Here is a 14,949-nt window from a genome sequence, read left to right on the forward strand (position 1 = left end):
TTCTTTACACCACTGACCGGCGGAGTTGAACAAAGCGGCATATGCCCCGTCTTCTGGGCTTGGCATGTCGAAATTTTCAGCAACATTGACTTCCGAGTCTAAAAGAGCCTCAAAACGGTCTTTGACCACAAGCGTTCTACACCCAAGTCTGGAACCGTGGAAAATCAACAAAACTGCGTCAACCGCCGAAGCCATTACTAGCAGGACTACCAGGACAAGGAATAGACCGCGCTGATATGATCCATCGGAAATGGGACGGCAACAGGACCGTTGCGGATGCCGCTACCACATTACAACGTTACGGGTACCTTGCCTTACGGAGTACGCGAACATCTCGATGGCCCCCCATTTCATGATTGGGCACCAATTTCAATTGGTTCCAAGGATTATGACGTCCCGTCGGCCCGCCCCATCTCAGGTCAAAACTTGCACTCAGGCGATCTTTTTTGCTGCTAGAGATAAGAGTTTTATCTGTTATTGATTCAGTCTCTCTCCATCTCTTTTCAGTGCGACGCGCTCAGAGACCTTTCTTCTTTTTTCCCCCTTTTCCACAACTTTTCAAAGACGGAATGCTTCCCTGCTAGCAATAACGACGCTGGAGGCGTCGAACTTCATGAGAAGAAGTGATTATACACACATACCGAATACCCAGTTATCCCAAGGGCTGAAGTCCCCGCCGCACACGCGACCCAGAACCGCACAGCACACGACCAAAAACTTATACTTTAGGCGATAAGCAACGTTAGTTGTGTTTATTCTCAACTGCCCGATGGCCGCTCCACAAATCACAACACCAACGTCAGCACCCGAAGTTATTCCGGGCACGCGACGACTCTACGATGAGAACGGCAACAATTTACCGGGCGATGCCTCGCTCCTGAAGCACGGCGACATCGTCCTTGTGCCTCAGCCCACCGAGAGCCCCAACGATCCCCTGCGGTGGTCACTGGCCCGCAAGATCTGGCACTCGTGCCTTGTGCTCTACATTGTTGGTCTCACAGCTGCTACCTCCAACAATGCGGGTTCCGGCGCGGATGGCGTGAACGAGGAGTACGGAATCAGCTATGACGCCTTCAACACCGGTGCCGGTGTGCTGTTCATTGCGATTGGGTATTGGACCCTGCTGAGTTCGCCGTTGGTGCACTTGTACGGCCGCCGGCTGGGGTATCTGATCTCCATGATTGTTAACATTGGTGGTCTCATCTGGTATGCTCGCATCACCAATGTTGGCGGCGTGGTTTGGTCGCAGCTGTTTGTTGGTGCTGCTGAGTCAGTCGGCGAGGCGACTGTGCAGTTGTCGCTTCTCGATATCTGGTTTGAACACCAGACGGGCAGTGTGCTTGGTATTTACACCTTTGCAACTGCCATTGGAACCTATCTTGGGTGAGTTTGTCTTCTGATTGGCGAGTATGATGCGAGGACATGTGATTGCTAAACGCAAGCAGGCCTCTCATCGGCGCATACGTATCAAGCGGCCTCGGCTGGCGATGGATCGGCTACGTAGGCACCATCATCTGCGGCATCAGTCTGATCGTCATCTACTTTGGTCTCGAAGAGACGGAATTCAACCGAGATCGCTATCTTACCGGCAATGGCGAACGCTACCCCGTAGACGACGGTAACCGGACTGCCGCCACCGTGGTCCCAGAGAAGACCTCTGCACAGGCATCAGCCAGAAACTCCGTCACCATTGAAAGAGACCCAACCTCGGGCCAGGACGCTTCCGTCACCGAGAAGCAGCAGACCCCGCACCTCGCCGAGACGACGACGGGCACCGACCACGGATCCATGGTCTCGACTACCGCGCGTGACCGCATGGCCTTCTCCTACTCCCGTCGCAAGACGTACTGGGACCGCATCCGCATCATCACGCCGGCGCCGAACCTCCAGGGCACGGGATTCAAGCAGTATCTCTTCCGCCTCTGGCATACCCTCCGAGTCTTCACTTTCCCGGCGGTATGGTACGCGGGACTCCAGTGGGGTCTGCAGAACATCTGCTTGACGTTCTACCTGACGGTCCAAGAGGACTGGTGGTATGGCCCGCCGTGGAACTACTCTGCGGCTGCCGTGGGTAACATGAACCTGCCAACGCTGATTGGAAGTTTGATCGGATGTATCTACGGCGGTTACGGAAGTGACCAGTTCATGCTGTGGATGATCAAGCGGAACAAGGGCGTCATGGAGTCTGAGTTTCGGCTGTATCTGATGGCGCTCTGCACGGTGATCTTCCCGACGGGCATGTGGCTTTTCGGCATCGGGAGCGCGCGAGGCTGGGACTGGCCTGTTCCGTATGTTGGGTTGGGCTTCATCGGTTTCGGGTACGGCTGTGCCGGAGACTTGAGCTTGGCGTATCTTGCCGATTCTTTCCCGTAAGTTTTGATCTCTCAGAGTTGACGGTATGCTGGGGAGAGCAGTGGCTAACAGGACAACGCAGTGAAATGGTATTGGAAGGCATGGTAGGTGTGGCCGTCATCAACAACACGATTGCCATGCTCTTCACCTTTGTGGCGAGCTACTGGCTGGACTCGGGCATGGAGAACTGCTTCATCGCCCTTGGGGTTCTCAGCTTCGTTATCATGGGGTTGAGCCTGCCGATGATCATGTTCGGCAAGAGATCGCGCCGGTGGGCCAAGGATAGATACCTGCGATTTGTTGATATCCGTGACGGCTTTTCTAAGTAAGGAAAGAGGGGGGCCTGAAAGATGCCTTTCGACGGCATGAGGACGAGTGCAAACGGTAGCTATGGGTCAAGTTTGGTCCAGTTGTCTACGTTGACGAGGCGTTTGCTCTGTGACTGCACGGTCAAAGATGATAGAAAGCCCTGGCGTCTTGGCTGGGCATTAGGATTCCACGTTTACAAATGAGAATAGATGATGTCTCAGATCGAATATGAACTACCGAAGACACGCAGTGAAGCAAAGTACATGCCATGATGCCAAGGGCTGATCTATCACGAATTCATGGGCAAGAGCACACTCAAGGGAGCTACAGGTATACCCACTTGCCATTACTTCCTTCCTCTTTCCGCCATTTCCTTGTGGAGGCAGGGTACCTTCCCCGGAACATCTGTCTCGTTGCTCCTTCCATCCCAAGAACAATCATGGAACACCATCGAAGCCTACCTGCCTTCTTCTTACCTAGTTGTGACCTCAGGTATCATTCTCTCTCTCTCAACGTCCTCGTCGCCATTCAGGCTCCCTCCATCGTCAACCCTCCAACCTCTTGACCCCTACCTTATGGAACTTCATCCGACCTCAGTCACTTTGCCAACGACGCATCGACCCCCACGTCTTGATTCCCTCGCCTCTTCCCGGCGTCCTTCCGCCTGGCATGCCTGGCCTCGGTTTGCACATGGACCGATGGGCTGACCATTTGTGCCATCACGAAGCTCCAAACGCCTATCCCCGGAACTTTTGGCCCTGCGCTTACCATGTGCCGCCAGACGACGTTTCGAACGCCTCTCACGGCCTCTCGTTCGTCAGTAGCCACGCGTGCCACGCAATCGCGGAGCAACGGACCCAATCTGGAGTCATCGAGGCTCTCCCTGACCAATGACTGCTTGCCACTGTTGACTACAACGAGGCATATCGTTCATCCCCGGACAACAGCCATTCTGCTTTGGTATAGAGATTTGCAGACGATGCAAGATTCTTGTCCACATCACCCAGCGTCGTCAGAAGAGTAGACGACGATCTCAGCCGTGACAAAGCTTGGCTTGACCAAGTCTGAACAGCAACAGAAGAAACTCTACTCTGCGGATCTGGATGCCTCAACCTAGAATACACCGCTGCCTGACTGAACATCTTGGCGTTTCTGCGATATCAGGTAAGGTCAAGTGCTTTGCCCTGTTCTTATCTGTGTCAACTGACACCAACATCACGTTGCTCCTCTTTCGATACATTGGACTAGCAATACCATGCATTAGGCGTCTGCGTCGGCTAGAAAGTATCACTAAGCTATGAGCTGACCAAGACCCAGATCCTATACTTCAGCTGCAGCAGATGGAGAAGATCGACAATCACAATGTAATTCACGTAAAGTCTTCGTCTACAGCACCTTTCAAGTCCATGCGAACACGGATGCTCTCGTGGTTCGTTGGCGCGGAGTAAGCTTGGGGTTGCTTTGCATCGTGCCGTCTCGCGTCCTTCTATTGACTGCTTACACCCGCCCTGCGGCTCGGCTTACTCGTCCAAGAAAGCCTGTTCTTCTCGTACCGACCTAGACGCCAAGTTTTAGAGTTATCTCCAGGCTCGTCGCTGCTACGAACAACCCTTATTGAGCTAGATGAAATGCCGCATCAACTTACGTCGATATTGCCGGCAATCTCGGTGAGTGAGGAGTGCACAGCAGAAGAAGACCGCTTGATCGGTTAGCATAGGTCTTGAGAGCCAACAGCTACGGATACCTGACCGAAGTACCCTGTTCGACCTTCCCAAAGCAAACATGGTGGAACTTTGTAGTTCCTTATCAACCAAACGACCAGGACCCAAGTATTTGGAAAAAAGGTTCGCATTCCCAAATACCCCGACTTATCATGGCACAGCAGGTCTGTCACTCAGCAGCCTGCTAGCCCGCAGTGTGAGCTGAGCTGATTCGATGGCACCGAAAGATAACCCAAAAAGCTGTTTCGTCGCCTGATGGCTGCCACACCCACATCCTAACATGCGCATTCGAATCGATCCGAAGCGCGTCATCGACAGCTCAGGCAACATCTTCATTATCCCATCCAGATACTACAACCGCGTCCCAATCTGATGTCTATGCTTGTTGAAAACAATCGGTCTCTTCCGGGAAGTGGATGACTCCAATGGCGATCACGAACCCTCAGAGCCACTCGGCACGCGTGCCCTGGGCCATGGACCCAGCCATCAACAATTCCAGGGTCGATCTTTGCTGGAGCACGACTTTAAGCACGACTTTGGACTCCAGAAGTCGTGCTTTGGCTCGCGTCACTTTACATTAACATTGCCGACTCCTCGGGCCTACTTGATGGAGTGTTCCCATGCGTGGACCCGTCGGCGTCTGTTCGCCTTGCCGTCGGGACCCACGTAGAGAGGGATCATGCCGCTTAGCGTCAACTCTTGACGACTTTCTCTCTTATGAGCTGCCCGATGAGCGTTATGCTGAAGACCACCTCTGGCTAGCCCAGGTCCGAGACCAAGTACATTTCGCTGTAGTGTCAAAGCCGCAGCTCGGACAACAAACTGCTACTTAGTGCGTATTGACTGACATTTCATGTCAGGTCACCTTCATTTTAGGTCAGCAAGGAGCCCGTCGCCGGCTGTTCGTGCTAGTGAGACGCACTGCAGGGATCTCCTTGGCTCCGCGGATATTGGGGTCGAAAATTCGAGAACATTAGCCGGTACCTATTATCTCTTGTTCCGTTGGAAAATGTTTTTCGGCATCTCGCAACTTGCGGTTCATATCTCGGGGGCTGTCACCCACTCACCGTTTACTTACCATTTGGTACGCTGCACTTCTCTCGCTGCTTTCAGCGGATTTTCCTGTGATCTGTAGAGAGGCTGAAGACGCCTAACGCTCTGCCCCATGATGGACGAGAACGAGAGCAGCCATCAAAGTCAGCCACTGGCCACGCCTCGGCTTTGACAGGACTGCACGGACGAGCCTGCGGTGCAACCGGCCGAAAGCATGTTGACCGCCGCTCGGCAGTGCCCACAGGAGCCGCCCAATGCCATGGCAATTTCCAACTAGAAGATGGCACTCGAGTCTGAATCGTGGCGTCCTTAGACAGAGATCTGCTTTGTCTTACGGCCATTCCGCGGAAACTCGCCCCCAGCCCGTTCCTTGGTCCAGTCCCGCCGCCGGCCCATTGAAGGTAGCTGAAATGGAAAACCCGCGATCGCGACCTGCTTAAGACCAGACGGGTTAGGTTGGAGCGGCGCTGTTCGGGTGTGTCTCTGACAGTACCTTGACCATTGGCCGTGCTCACCAAATGGCTTATCGGATGGAACCAGGAGTGCCAGGTTGGCTTGGTGGAAGGCCGTTGGAACATGCACCATGCTTCTACGGCGTTAGTCCACCGCCTGCGGCAGCTCCCCCAGCTTTTCCCTCCCAGGCCGATGGCTTGGTTGCTTGGCTAACGAGGGGAGGACCAAAAGCGAGCAGCAAGCCGTGCATCCTTCATGATGGTTGACGGCGGACGGCGGCGCTCTTTGAATCTCATCAGCGATGTGGACCTGGACCGAGGGAGATGTCGGAAGGCTGCCCGGTTGGAACCTGATGCTTGGTTGGTGACAGTTCGCGACGCTGTCTCTCAGTCTCTCTGGCTCTCTCACCACGGCCTTTCCGAAAAGGGGGAGGGCCTAGTTGATAGGATACCTACAGACAGGCACGATGATTGGTGGTCTGAGTCAGGACTCGGTCGTTGGCGTCTTTTAGGCCGACCAGGACGCTCTTTCACCTTCTTAATCTAGAACAGTGGTGGCACCATTGTGCCTATTCCCCGCCTCCTGGCCACCCTGGAAATTGGAATTGGTCGCCTACCCGTTGACAACTTTCGCACAGGCCCATGGTAGCAATGTCGACATGTAGGGCACATTGGACGAAATCCCAGGGCTCTCCTGGGCGCGGAGGCTGGAGAGAGGCACACACACACACACACATACAGACGCAGTAGGGCGAGTGTGAGGGACGGAGGGAGTGCGCATGTACCCACAGAGTCAACCAAAGGACGAACCGCCTTGCCCCCAGCTTCGATAGCAAAGGCAGGCCCCCCATCCGCCGTCGAGGGTTCCCCCCAACTCGTCTTGCTTCTCTCGGTCGAATTGGTAGCCAGCGCCCGCTCCGACCAGCAAAAGGCGTTGTGAATGGTTCCCCATTCGTTTAGCAGACGCCCGGACTGCCAGACCGTCTGAACAGCCATTGGCTATGTAACGCTTCTTTACCCCCTCCCTTCGCGCAGCTCCACGGACCCAGCTACGGTTCTGGCTGCTGGGAGGCCCTCTTATCACTGAAAAAGAGAGCCCCGAAGGGACGGGATACGGGCTTGTTCTACCCATGTGCCACGCTCGCTTTCCTTGTTGAGGAAATTACGCGAAGGAACTTTTGCCTGCAGCTTTCACCACACGGAGGAACTTGGCGACCGCCGACCAATGCCAGTTCAACACCGGAAAGTGGTCTTCGTCTTTCTCGACCAAGAGAGAGAGAGACAGACAGGACAGGCCGCGAAGGAAAAGAGAGAGAGAGACTGGGAGAAAGAGAGGAAGCGGGAGCCCTACCACTCACTTTACCATTACCAGCCCAAATTGAACGGACGAACTGGCCTGGAGCAACGGCTCCCCCGTCCATTGTTCCCCCCATCTCACCCCCATATCTCTCTCTGCTACTCCGTACACAAGACAACATTGCTTGTCGTTCCGCCCGTTCAGCTCCAGCTCTGGCTTCCCGTCCTATCCTAATCCGACCTGTCTGTTCCTGACCCGTCCTGACCTCGACCTGTGTCAACTGTCGGGGGGCCCTTCAGTCAGTCTTTAATCTTTTCGAACCCTCTCGTTACCCATACTGGGCCATGACGCTTTCTCTTCTGCCGCTCTATTTTTAACTTGGCAGCCAGAGTGACCGAGACCTTCTCTTTTATGTGGCGACGATCATGGGCACTTTTGTCTGGTCTCCTCCCACGCTCTCGTCTTTCATTTGAAGGCCCAGTGGCACCCCCTCCATTTTGAAGGGCAATTGATGCTTGCCACCAGGGCAGCGCGCTGGGCTTCTTGGATGAATCGCATTCGACGACGACACGAGGCACCTGTCCTACCGAGGAGCTTTGACTCGTCCCGAGTCTTGACATCTTTCTAGCCAGCGGTCCGAACCTCTGCTCCACGGGGGACGCGGGACGCGGCCGAGATGTTCAATCATTCTGGGGACAAACCACCCCGCGGTGTTCCCTCTGGATCAGAATACGGAGGCAGTCAACATGGCCGCCTCGCCCTCAACACATCTGGTCAAGCATATTCTAGGTTCGGTGTTCCGCTCAACTTTGGCGGTCCCTCGACATGTCCGCCGCCGCAGCAAGATTCCGTCCGGAGGGACTTCGACTCATCTATGGACTGGACTTCACCAGTCGCGCAACAGAACGCGCGCTTCGACGTTGGGTCTTCGATGAACAGCGCGCCTCAGCAAGACGAAGGAATGGAACTCGATGAATTCAGTCCCCCTGCCGGAGTGTCCAACTTGATTGCGCGCTTTGAGGGGATTCGCGCCGCACCACCAAGCAGTAATAGGATCATGAGCCCGGCCAGTTCAGTCGCAAGCCCATCAATAGCGAGCCCATCGTCGGCACATTTTGGCAGCATGCATGGCAGCACAGCAAACATGAGCTCTTCAGGAATGAGTAGAATCACAAGTCCAGTCGCTCACAGCCCGGCCACGCCCACTTTCTTCCGTGCTCCGGAATCATATCGTCCCCCAGTGCCCAGACATACGAAGCCAGTCTTGGACCGCGCACCCTCTAACATTCCCATGTTTACGCCGGACTCACGATTTGGAGATGGAAACAGTCGTATGGCTATTGCTGCTGGTCCTTCGAACCCCGTGCCTCCTCCTCAAGTGCACCACCATCAGCCTCAGCAGTATCAACCGCAACAACATCAACCGCAGCAACATCAACATCAACACCAACCCCAACAGCAGCAACAGCCGCAGGCACAGCAGCAACAGCAGCAGCACCAACAACAGACTGCCGACTTCAGTCAGCTAGATCCTTTCCTCAATACGTCGAACAAGGGGTTTCAGTCACAAGCCAACGCCTTCAACTTTCCGACGACGAATGACTTCAACAATACGACGACTAAGCACTTTGCAACCCAAGCAAGCAACTTTAGTCCCCAACCAAACACGTTCAGCGCAGTGTCCAAACCCTTCGCTTCCCAATCTAATGCCTTCAATCAGTCGGCAACAACCTTCAGTGCTGCCAACGCTTTTAGCTCCCCTGCAAATGCCTTCAGCTCACTACCAACCACGAATACCTTCAGCCCAACCCCGAATGCCAACGCCTTCAGCCCGCCACCTACTACCGCATTTAGTCCTGCTCCCACACCCTTCAGTCCGGCAACGTCGACGTTCAGCCCAGCACCGACACCTGCCCCGAGCCTCATGCCCGGCACCCCGGGTGTGATGCAAACGCCTTTTGGCCCTCCGCCTACGACATCATTCCCAGTACGTTTCTTCTTGTCTTGACAAAGTGTTCCATCTAATCATCGTGCAGGGTCATGCTCGAGCACCTAGCATTGCCCCCACTCCAAAGCCTGCGACAGGCAGCCGGCCATCTCGGGAGCAGGTCCCTGCCGAGGCATGGGAGTCTTTCAAGGGGACCATTAAGCATCTGTATCTGGAAGAACGTCGTCCTCTGAAAGAGGTCATGCAGATCATGGCGGATCAGTATGGCTTCCAAGCAACGTAAGTATCCATTCCAGATCCACGCCCCTTCATCTCATCTCACCGTCGTAGGCCGAAGATGTACAAGACCAGATTCTCTCAGTGGGGCTTCGTGAAGAACAACACCGAGGATGAAGTGAAGAGGCTTCTTTCTATGAAGTTTCAACGCGATGCCGAGGGCAAAGTGTCCGAATTCGTTCGCAACGGTAGAGTGGTTAATCTGGGCACGTATCTCAAGAGGAAGGGAGTGACGGAGTACGATCTTGTCGACTTTGAAACGCCAGCTCAGCTCCCGTCATATGTGCGATGTCGTACCCCGACACCGCCGCCCGCTCCGGGCTATCTGCGATCACCAGACCTGCTCCGAGCGCAGGAGACGATTGTTGGGAATATGAGGAAAGCATTCTTGCATTGCCGCCAGTTCGAGGTCGAAATTGACAAGCAGGTCGGATGGACATCGATTATGTTATGGGGTGCGGGATCAAGCGACATGTTCGCTGATGCGAACAAGAAATTCGAAATGGGCGAACACGACGCGGGCGGTCATCAGCTAATGAAGGCATTCAAACGACTGGAGATGGATCTTAAACAACTATCACCACAAGGCATCAAGGAACTTTTGCTGGGAATGGTGCATCGCGACGCGGGCATGATGACTGCTCTGTGCAAGTATCTGGCGGCATATTCTTCGACGAACTTCGAACGCTCGCATCCCCTACGGCAGACATTTTCTACACTATACGAGGTGCAACAGAAGCATGGTCCGATCACACTATCGGAGCTTGTCTGGGGCTGCATTCCTACCATCGCCGAAGAACTTGAAGCCATCTACGGACGGCGTCACCCTTACGTAGCCAGGACGTGGATCGACTTGGCCATCTTTTACAACCACGCCAACCCCGAGAGACTCGAGAAACTGCTCTCCGAACTCCAGCCACTACGAAGGCAAATAGCAGGCCGTCACGGACAAGGCAGTGCGGAGGATCTGGCCTTGCGATATGCTGTTGTTCAGTTGATGCAAGCAGCCTGGCCCAACGCCGATAATACGAGGATGGAGGCCTTGGAACTATGGACTGCGATGAAGGATGGCGGCCTCGTCTTCCCAGTGCGGGGCGCAGAGCACAACACCTTTTGCTACCACAGCCCCCTCAAGATCGATCCGTGGGAAAGACGATGCAGGGAGCGATATGACATTGGGACTCAATTCTTCCAGCAACACTGCGGCATCAAGGTCCTGCCCTATTTCGAAGAGGATATGCATTACACCGAGCATGCCCCCGACTCGCATTCGGCGTTGGCAGCAGCCTTGGGCCACATGCCGCAGTCCAAGTTCTCGCTCATTTAGTCGAGCAGGCAAAGTACTGCGTGGCAGAGACTTTGATCGACTTGTCAACTTCTTTGGCGAAACTTATTACCATGGTCGTAATGTTGTATCGACCTTGGCCATCAGACGAGCCACGGACAAGTGGCATTCCTTACTTTTCTTAATATTTTCTTATTTAGTGATTCGAGAAGAGGACGCTACGATGCGACGGCCGCAGAAAAAAAGCCCCTTCGAGCAGGCAAACGAAGGCGATTACCCCGGGTTGTCAGGATTGGGATCAATGATACCTCAGAGGCCAAACACAGAGAGCAGGGAATTTTTTGGATAATTGTTCGGAGTATTTTGGGTCAGGTCATAACGCCATGGATGACATGTCATGGCCGGCGTCTGGGAGGGGGCTTTCCGATTCCAACACACAGCGAGCAGACGTTTTTACGGAATGACACAATTGTACAATAGCATTTGACGCACGGGGAAAGGCGCAGAGGATGGAATCCCGATACCAATGAGACGCGAGAAGTGGTGGAGATTAGTAGTCCAGCGACGAATGGAAAGACGAAAGATGAAACGATTCTCAAAAGCACGATGGGGAATTTTCCCCGAGAAAGACAACGACGATTGATGATGATTCCCCCCCGAATAGGATGGCCCGGAGGTTGTTGTGGACGTGGTTGAAGGTGTGAGATGAAGGGACGGAGCAAGTGTGGGGAGATGGGCGGCGCGCCAAACCGAAACGGAGGGGATGAGAAACCAACCAGCCGAACCGAGTGCCCTGAACGGGCTGATCTACACGAACTTACAGGCACGGGAACGGAGCCGAGTTCAAAGAGGAGGGGGGAGCGTTTCCGAGGTCCTGGGGCAAGCGGGCATGACGCGATAAGAGAATTCCCACTTTCGCCCATTTGCGGATTCCCATCACCGACACCCTCATCATTTCAGCTGTAGGGGAGTTCCCACTCCCAGAGGACATGCAGCTGCATGGCCATGCAGGAAGCCCGGCCATGGGCTCTACAGTCGGATGGAGTAGTTTCTTGTCGACACCTGAATCGAGAGTCGCATGCCCAGCAACATGTGCTTCTTTCCGCCTGGCTCTTGGCCGCTTGGCTCTCAGGTCGGTTTCGGTATCCTCCGGGCGACGGCTGTAGCCTGCGAGGACTGAGGAGGAGAGCCGGTTCGGGCGGAGGATTTGATGGGTTTGCGGCACCGATTGTCCCGTATCGGAGCCACCTTGACACGGAACGATGATGCCGCGCATTTAGAGGTTCACTGGAATACTAGGCACGCTTGTCGTCGGTCACGGTTATGAGAGTCATGATAGCACATGTGTCGGCGAAGCACATGTACAAAGACCGACATTGCCGGTGCTTGTGGTCCTGCGGGGACGAAATGGCTCTTTTTCCGTTTTGTTTCTTTGCCAAGCCGGGATTTCCGTCCAATGTCTACGGAGTACCTAGTATACTTCCCCCCTTGCCATAGACGGATCTCTTCCAGCTGTCAGCATCTGCATCGTAGTACCTAGGCAATAACAGGGGAGTCTTTCGGGGCCGTTCTCTCGAACCCACACTGTCCACTGTCCCACTCCCACCACAGCTTCGTCCGTGTTGAGGGCTGGGAATCGGGACTTGGGTGGAGGGGGTCTAGATTTGGGTAGATAGCCTCCACTAAACAAACACATAATGGAAACTTGGCCTGTTCAAATCTGGTTGTGCGTGTGTGTGCGAGTCCTGGTAAATCCACAGTCCGCAGAATTGGTTTATTAAATAGGTATCCGCATGGGAGGGATAAAAGAACGAGCAAGCGACGAAGCAAGGCCGCGGTCCGGCCCCAGATCCCGACCTGGCCCGGGGGTGTTGATGCAGGTGCTAGGTGCTAGGCGTGCGATTCGGGCTTTGGAGATTTGGAGGGATTGCCGCGATAGTTGGCTTGACATGTGCTCTTTCGATTTTTTGGGTGGTCGTCGCAAGTTGACTTGCCTTTTTCGTGGGTTTGATTTTGTTTGTCTACTAATAGGGAGGTTGAGTTGGTTCCTTGTTTCCCGCTGTTATTTTCGTGGGATTCTTTCTTTGTTGGATTTGCGATGATGAAGGTGCTTTGTTTGTTGGTTCCTCCGAGGATGAGAGTTGGAGCCCATGTTTGCTTGCTTGCTTGCTTGCTTGCGTGCTTGACTACAGACAAGACAGCATGACGGAGCCCACGGGCCAACGCCGATCCGCACCTGGTCATGACAGCCATGATGCTGAGGTAAGGAAGGCCCCAGGATCACCGTTGTTGCGCACTGCGCGGTTGGAGAGGCTTGATTTTTTACGTTTGGGATACGAAATGAATTGCTTGATTATTTGAAGCCAAGACTTGCGGATTACGTGCTGGAGGGGGGGATGATGGGATGCAGGGGCCATCCTGTGGGCGGATAGTGGCTTTATTTCATCTCATCTTTTTTGGCGTTTACGGGTACGCGAAGGTGTGTGTATGGAGGTATGGATACCCGTGAGGACGGGTTGGGCGGTATGCGCGCGGGGGATGAGGAGGTTGCGGGGTGGTTGGTGCGCTTGGTGAAGCTTTTCGTCCTTTATTTATCGTGGAGTTTGTGAAGTCTGTTTGATTATTGTGTCTGTCATGCTTTTTTTTCTGTCTTATCGCGCGGTGTTGTGGAAAGGAAGGTAATGGAACTTTACATCGCCGTGGTTATCTTTTGGGACTACGAGAGTATGAACGGTGGATTATTTAAAGTATCCGTACTTTGGGATAGTTTTGTCGTTTCGGTCCGGCGGGGAAGTCGAGTTTCCCGGATAAGGCTCCCGAGTGATTGAAATTGGCGGAGATGGCTGCGAGGCCGCACGTGTTCTGTCGCCGTGTAGCATCCATGTGATATTCTCTTGTTCATGTCGCTGTGATGGCGGCATGGGGAGTAGAGTAGGTAGACTAGGTAATATCTAATTCTTAGGTCACTACGTCAGCAATTAGCACTCGCTCGCCCTCCCCACCTCTGTCAAGCGTCTGGTCGCGCGAGATCCCTTGGATTGGTGATCCGGCTTGTCCCTCTCGGATCTTTCCGTCATTAGCGGACGTGGCGTGTAGGTCGGTGTTGGTGTCATACATGTAGCTATCATTGGTTCAGAGAGGATGAAGATGGGATGGAAGGGGTGGGTATCTCCTCATTCTTCTGGGGGAGGAGAACTTGAGGCTGAGCTTGTGTTGAGCCTGGCGTCTACTAGGGCTGAGAGGATTACCGGTAGGGTCGGGCTTGATTTTAAGTTGGGCTGAAGTTGATGATCTTGGGTTGTGAGATCGGCGGTAAGGGCTTGAGCCTTGAGATACATCCTCGCGTGAGAGGGAACCGTGGGAGTGGTTTGGGTTTGGTGATCTACATGGTTGATCACGTCTGTGGGTTTAAGACGGGTTGCGCGCGATGCGCGGGGGCTTTGGCATGTCGCTTTCCAAGGCCTAGCTTGAGGGAAAATGGGCAGAGGGTTCTTTATACTCTTCCGAGTGTTAACGAAGAGTCTCTTTTCGAATCATATTGCGGATCTTACCATATCTAGGAAGATTTTCTTAGATGTCGGCGGTGTTGTTGGGTTGTGAGTTTGTGATCTGATTTGCCGGCTACTCGCATTGATGACTTGTCGTTGTACCAAGAATGCGATGTTCGCCGCGCCTGATGGCTTCTTTGGCGCTCTATTTCGCGCCGACTCTACTTTGTTCTACCATACCTTCACTCAAAGAGCTAGGGTTGTCTTTTCAGGTATATTCTATTCGGCCTTCCTAGCCTCCTGGGGTCTTACTATCGTCAACGTCCCACCTCCCGCAGGTTACGGCAGTTTCAGCAAAGGAGAAAAGGCAAGCAAACACATACGGTGTCGTTTGAGGCGTGGGGTAATTGAACTTGATACGTTATTCGATCCGAGAAAGGAGGACTGAATGATGTGTAGTCTTTGCTGACTGCATCTCACGCCTTTTGTAAAGGTTGCGCAGGTTAACCACCTTCGCGTTTGACACCTAAACGCACAATCCAGGGTACATTTGTCCTTCCTTTAGAAGTATTGCTACAGTCTCGCAGCATCTGGATTAAAAATCTCCAAATATATAATTCTCAAGTAATCACTAACCGATGCTATCAAGCCTGAAGTACGGGACCAGGCACCCCTCAGCAAGCCAACCCCCTTGTTCCTCTGGATCATCACGCAACATATCTCTCAAGACGGTAACTACGATCCCGCCGCCGCGTCAGGAATACTCCA

The 14,949-nt window shown here is 53.8% G+C and overlaps 2 protein-coding genes across 2 annotated transcripts; both read left to right on the forward strand.

Annotated features, from left to right (window-relative positions):
* The first annotated feature begins 86 nt into the window (after window positions 1–86).
* HER10_EVM0012615 (major facilitator superfamily transporter) lies at window positions 87–2,870 on the forward strand. Its single transcript, XM_035482008.1, has 3 exons — window positions 87–1,383; window positions 1,446–2,369; window positions 2,435–2,870. Exons 1-3 carry the CDS (start codon window positions 770–772, stop codon window positions 2,679–2,681), a joined length of 1,785 nt encoding a protein of 594 aa, XP_035339023.1. The 5' UTR covers window positions 87–769; the 3' UTR covers window positions 2,682–2,870.
* A 4,172-nt stretch (window positions 2,871–7,042) lies between these two features.
* On the forward strand, window positions 7,043–12,673 carry HER10_EVM0010400 (uncharacterized protein). The gene is made up of 3 exons (XM_035479860.1): window positions 7,043–9,171; window positions 9,221–9,411; window positions 9,463–12,673. The coding sequence occupies exons 1-3, from the start codon at window positions 7,861–7,863 to the stop codon at window positions 10,733–10,735; spliced, it is 2,775 nt and encodes a 924-aa protein (XP_035338837.1). The 5' UTR covers window positions 7,043–7,860; the 3' UTR covers window positions 10,736–12,673.
* Window positions 12,674–14,949: the final 2,276 nt, after the last annotated feature.

The sequence above is a fragment of the Colletotrichum scovillei genome (assembly GCF_011075155.1).
Source record: "Colletotrichum scovillei strain TJNH1 chromosome Unknown Contig00001, whole genome shotgun sequence".
NCBI classification, from domain to species: Eukaryota; Fungi; Ascomycota; class Sordariomycetes; order Glomerellales; family Glomerellaceae; genus Colletotrichum; species Colletotrichum scovillei.

Excerpts from the sequence above, each read along its gene's own strand:
- HER10_EVM0012615 (XM_035482008.1), top strand. The coding sequence starts at position 770 with ATGGCCGCTCCACAAATCACAACACCAACGTCAGCACCCGAAGTTATT. Across the intron at positions 1,384-1,445 it reads GCCATTGGAACCTATCTTGG|GCCTCTCATCGGCGCATACG; the intron begins GTGAGTTTGTCT and ends AAACGCAAGCAG. Across the intron at positions 2,370-2,434 it reads TATCTTGCCGATTCTTTCCC|TGAAATGGTATTGGAAGGCA; the intron begins GTAAGTTTTGAT and ends AGGACAACGCAG.
- HER10_EVM0010400 (XM_035479860.1), top strand. The coding sequence starts at position 7,861 with ATGTTCAATCATTCTGGGGACAAACCACCCCGCGGTGTTCCCTCTGGA. Across the intron at positions 9,172-9,220 it reads CGCCTACGACATCATTCCCA|GGTCATGCTCGAGCACCTAG; the intron begins GTACGTTTCTTC and ends ATCATCGTGCAG. Across the intron at positions 9,412-9,462 it reads CAGTATGGCTTCCAAGCAAC|GCCGAAGATGTACAAGACCA; the intron begins GTAAGTATCCAT and ends TCACCGTCGTAG.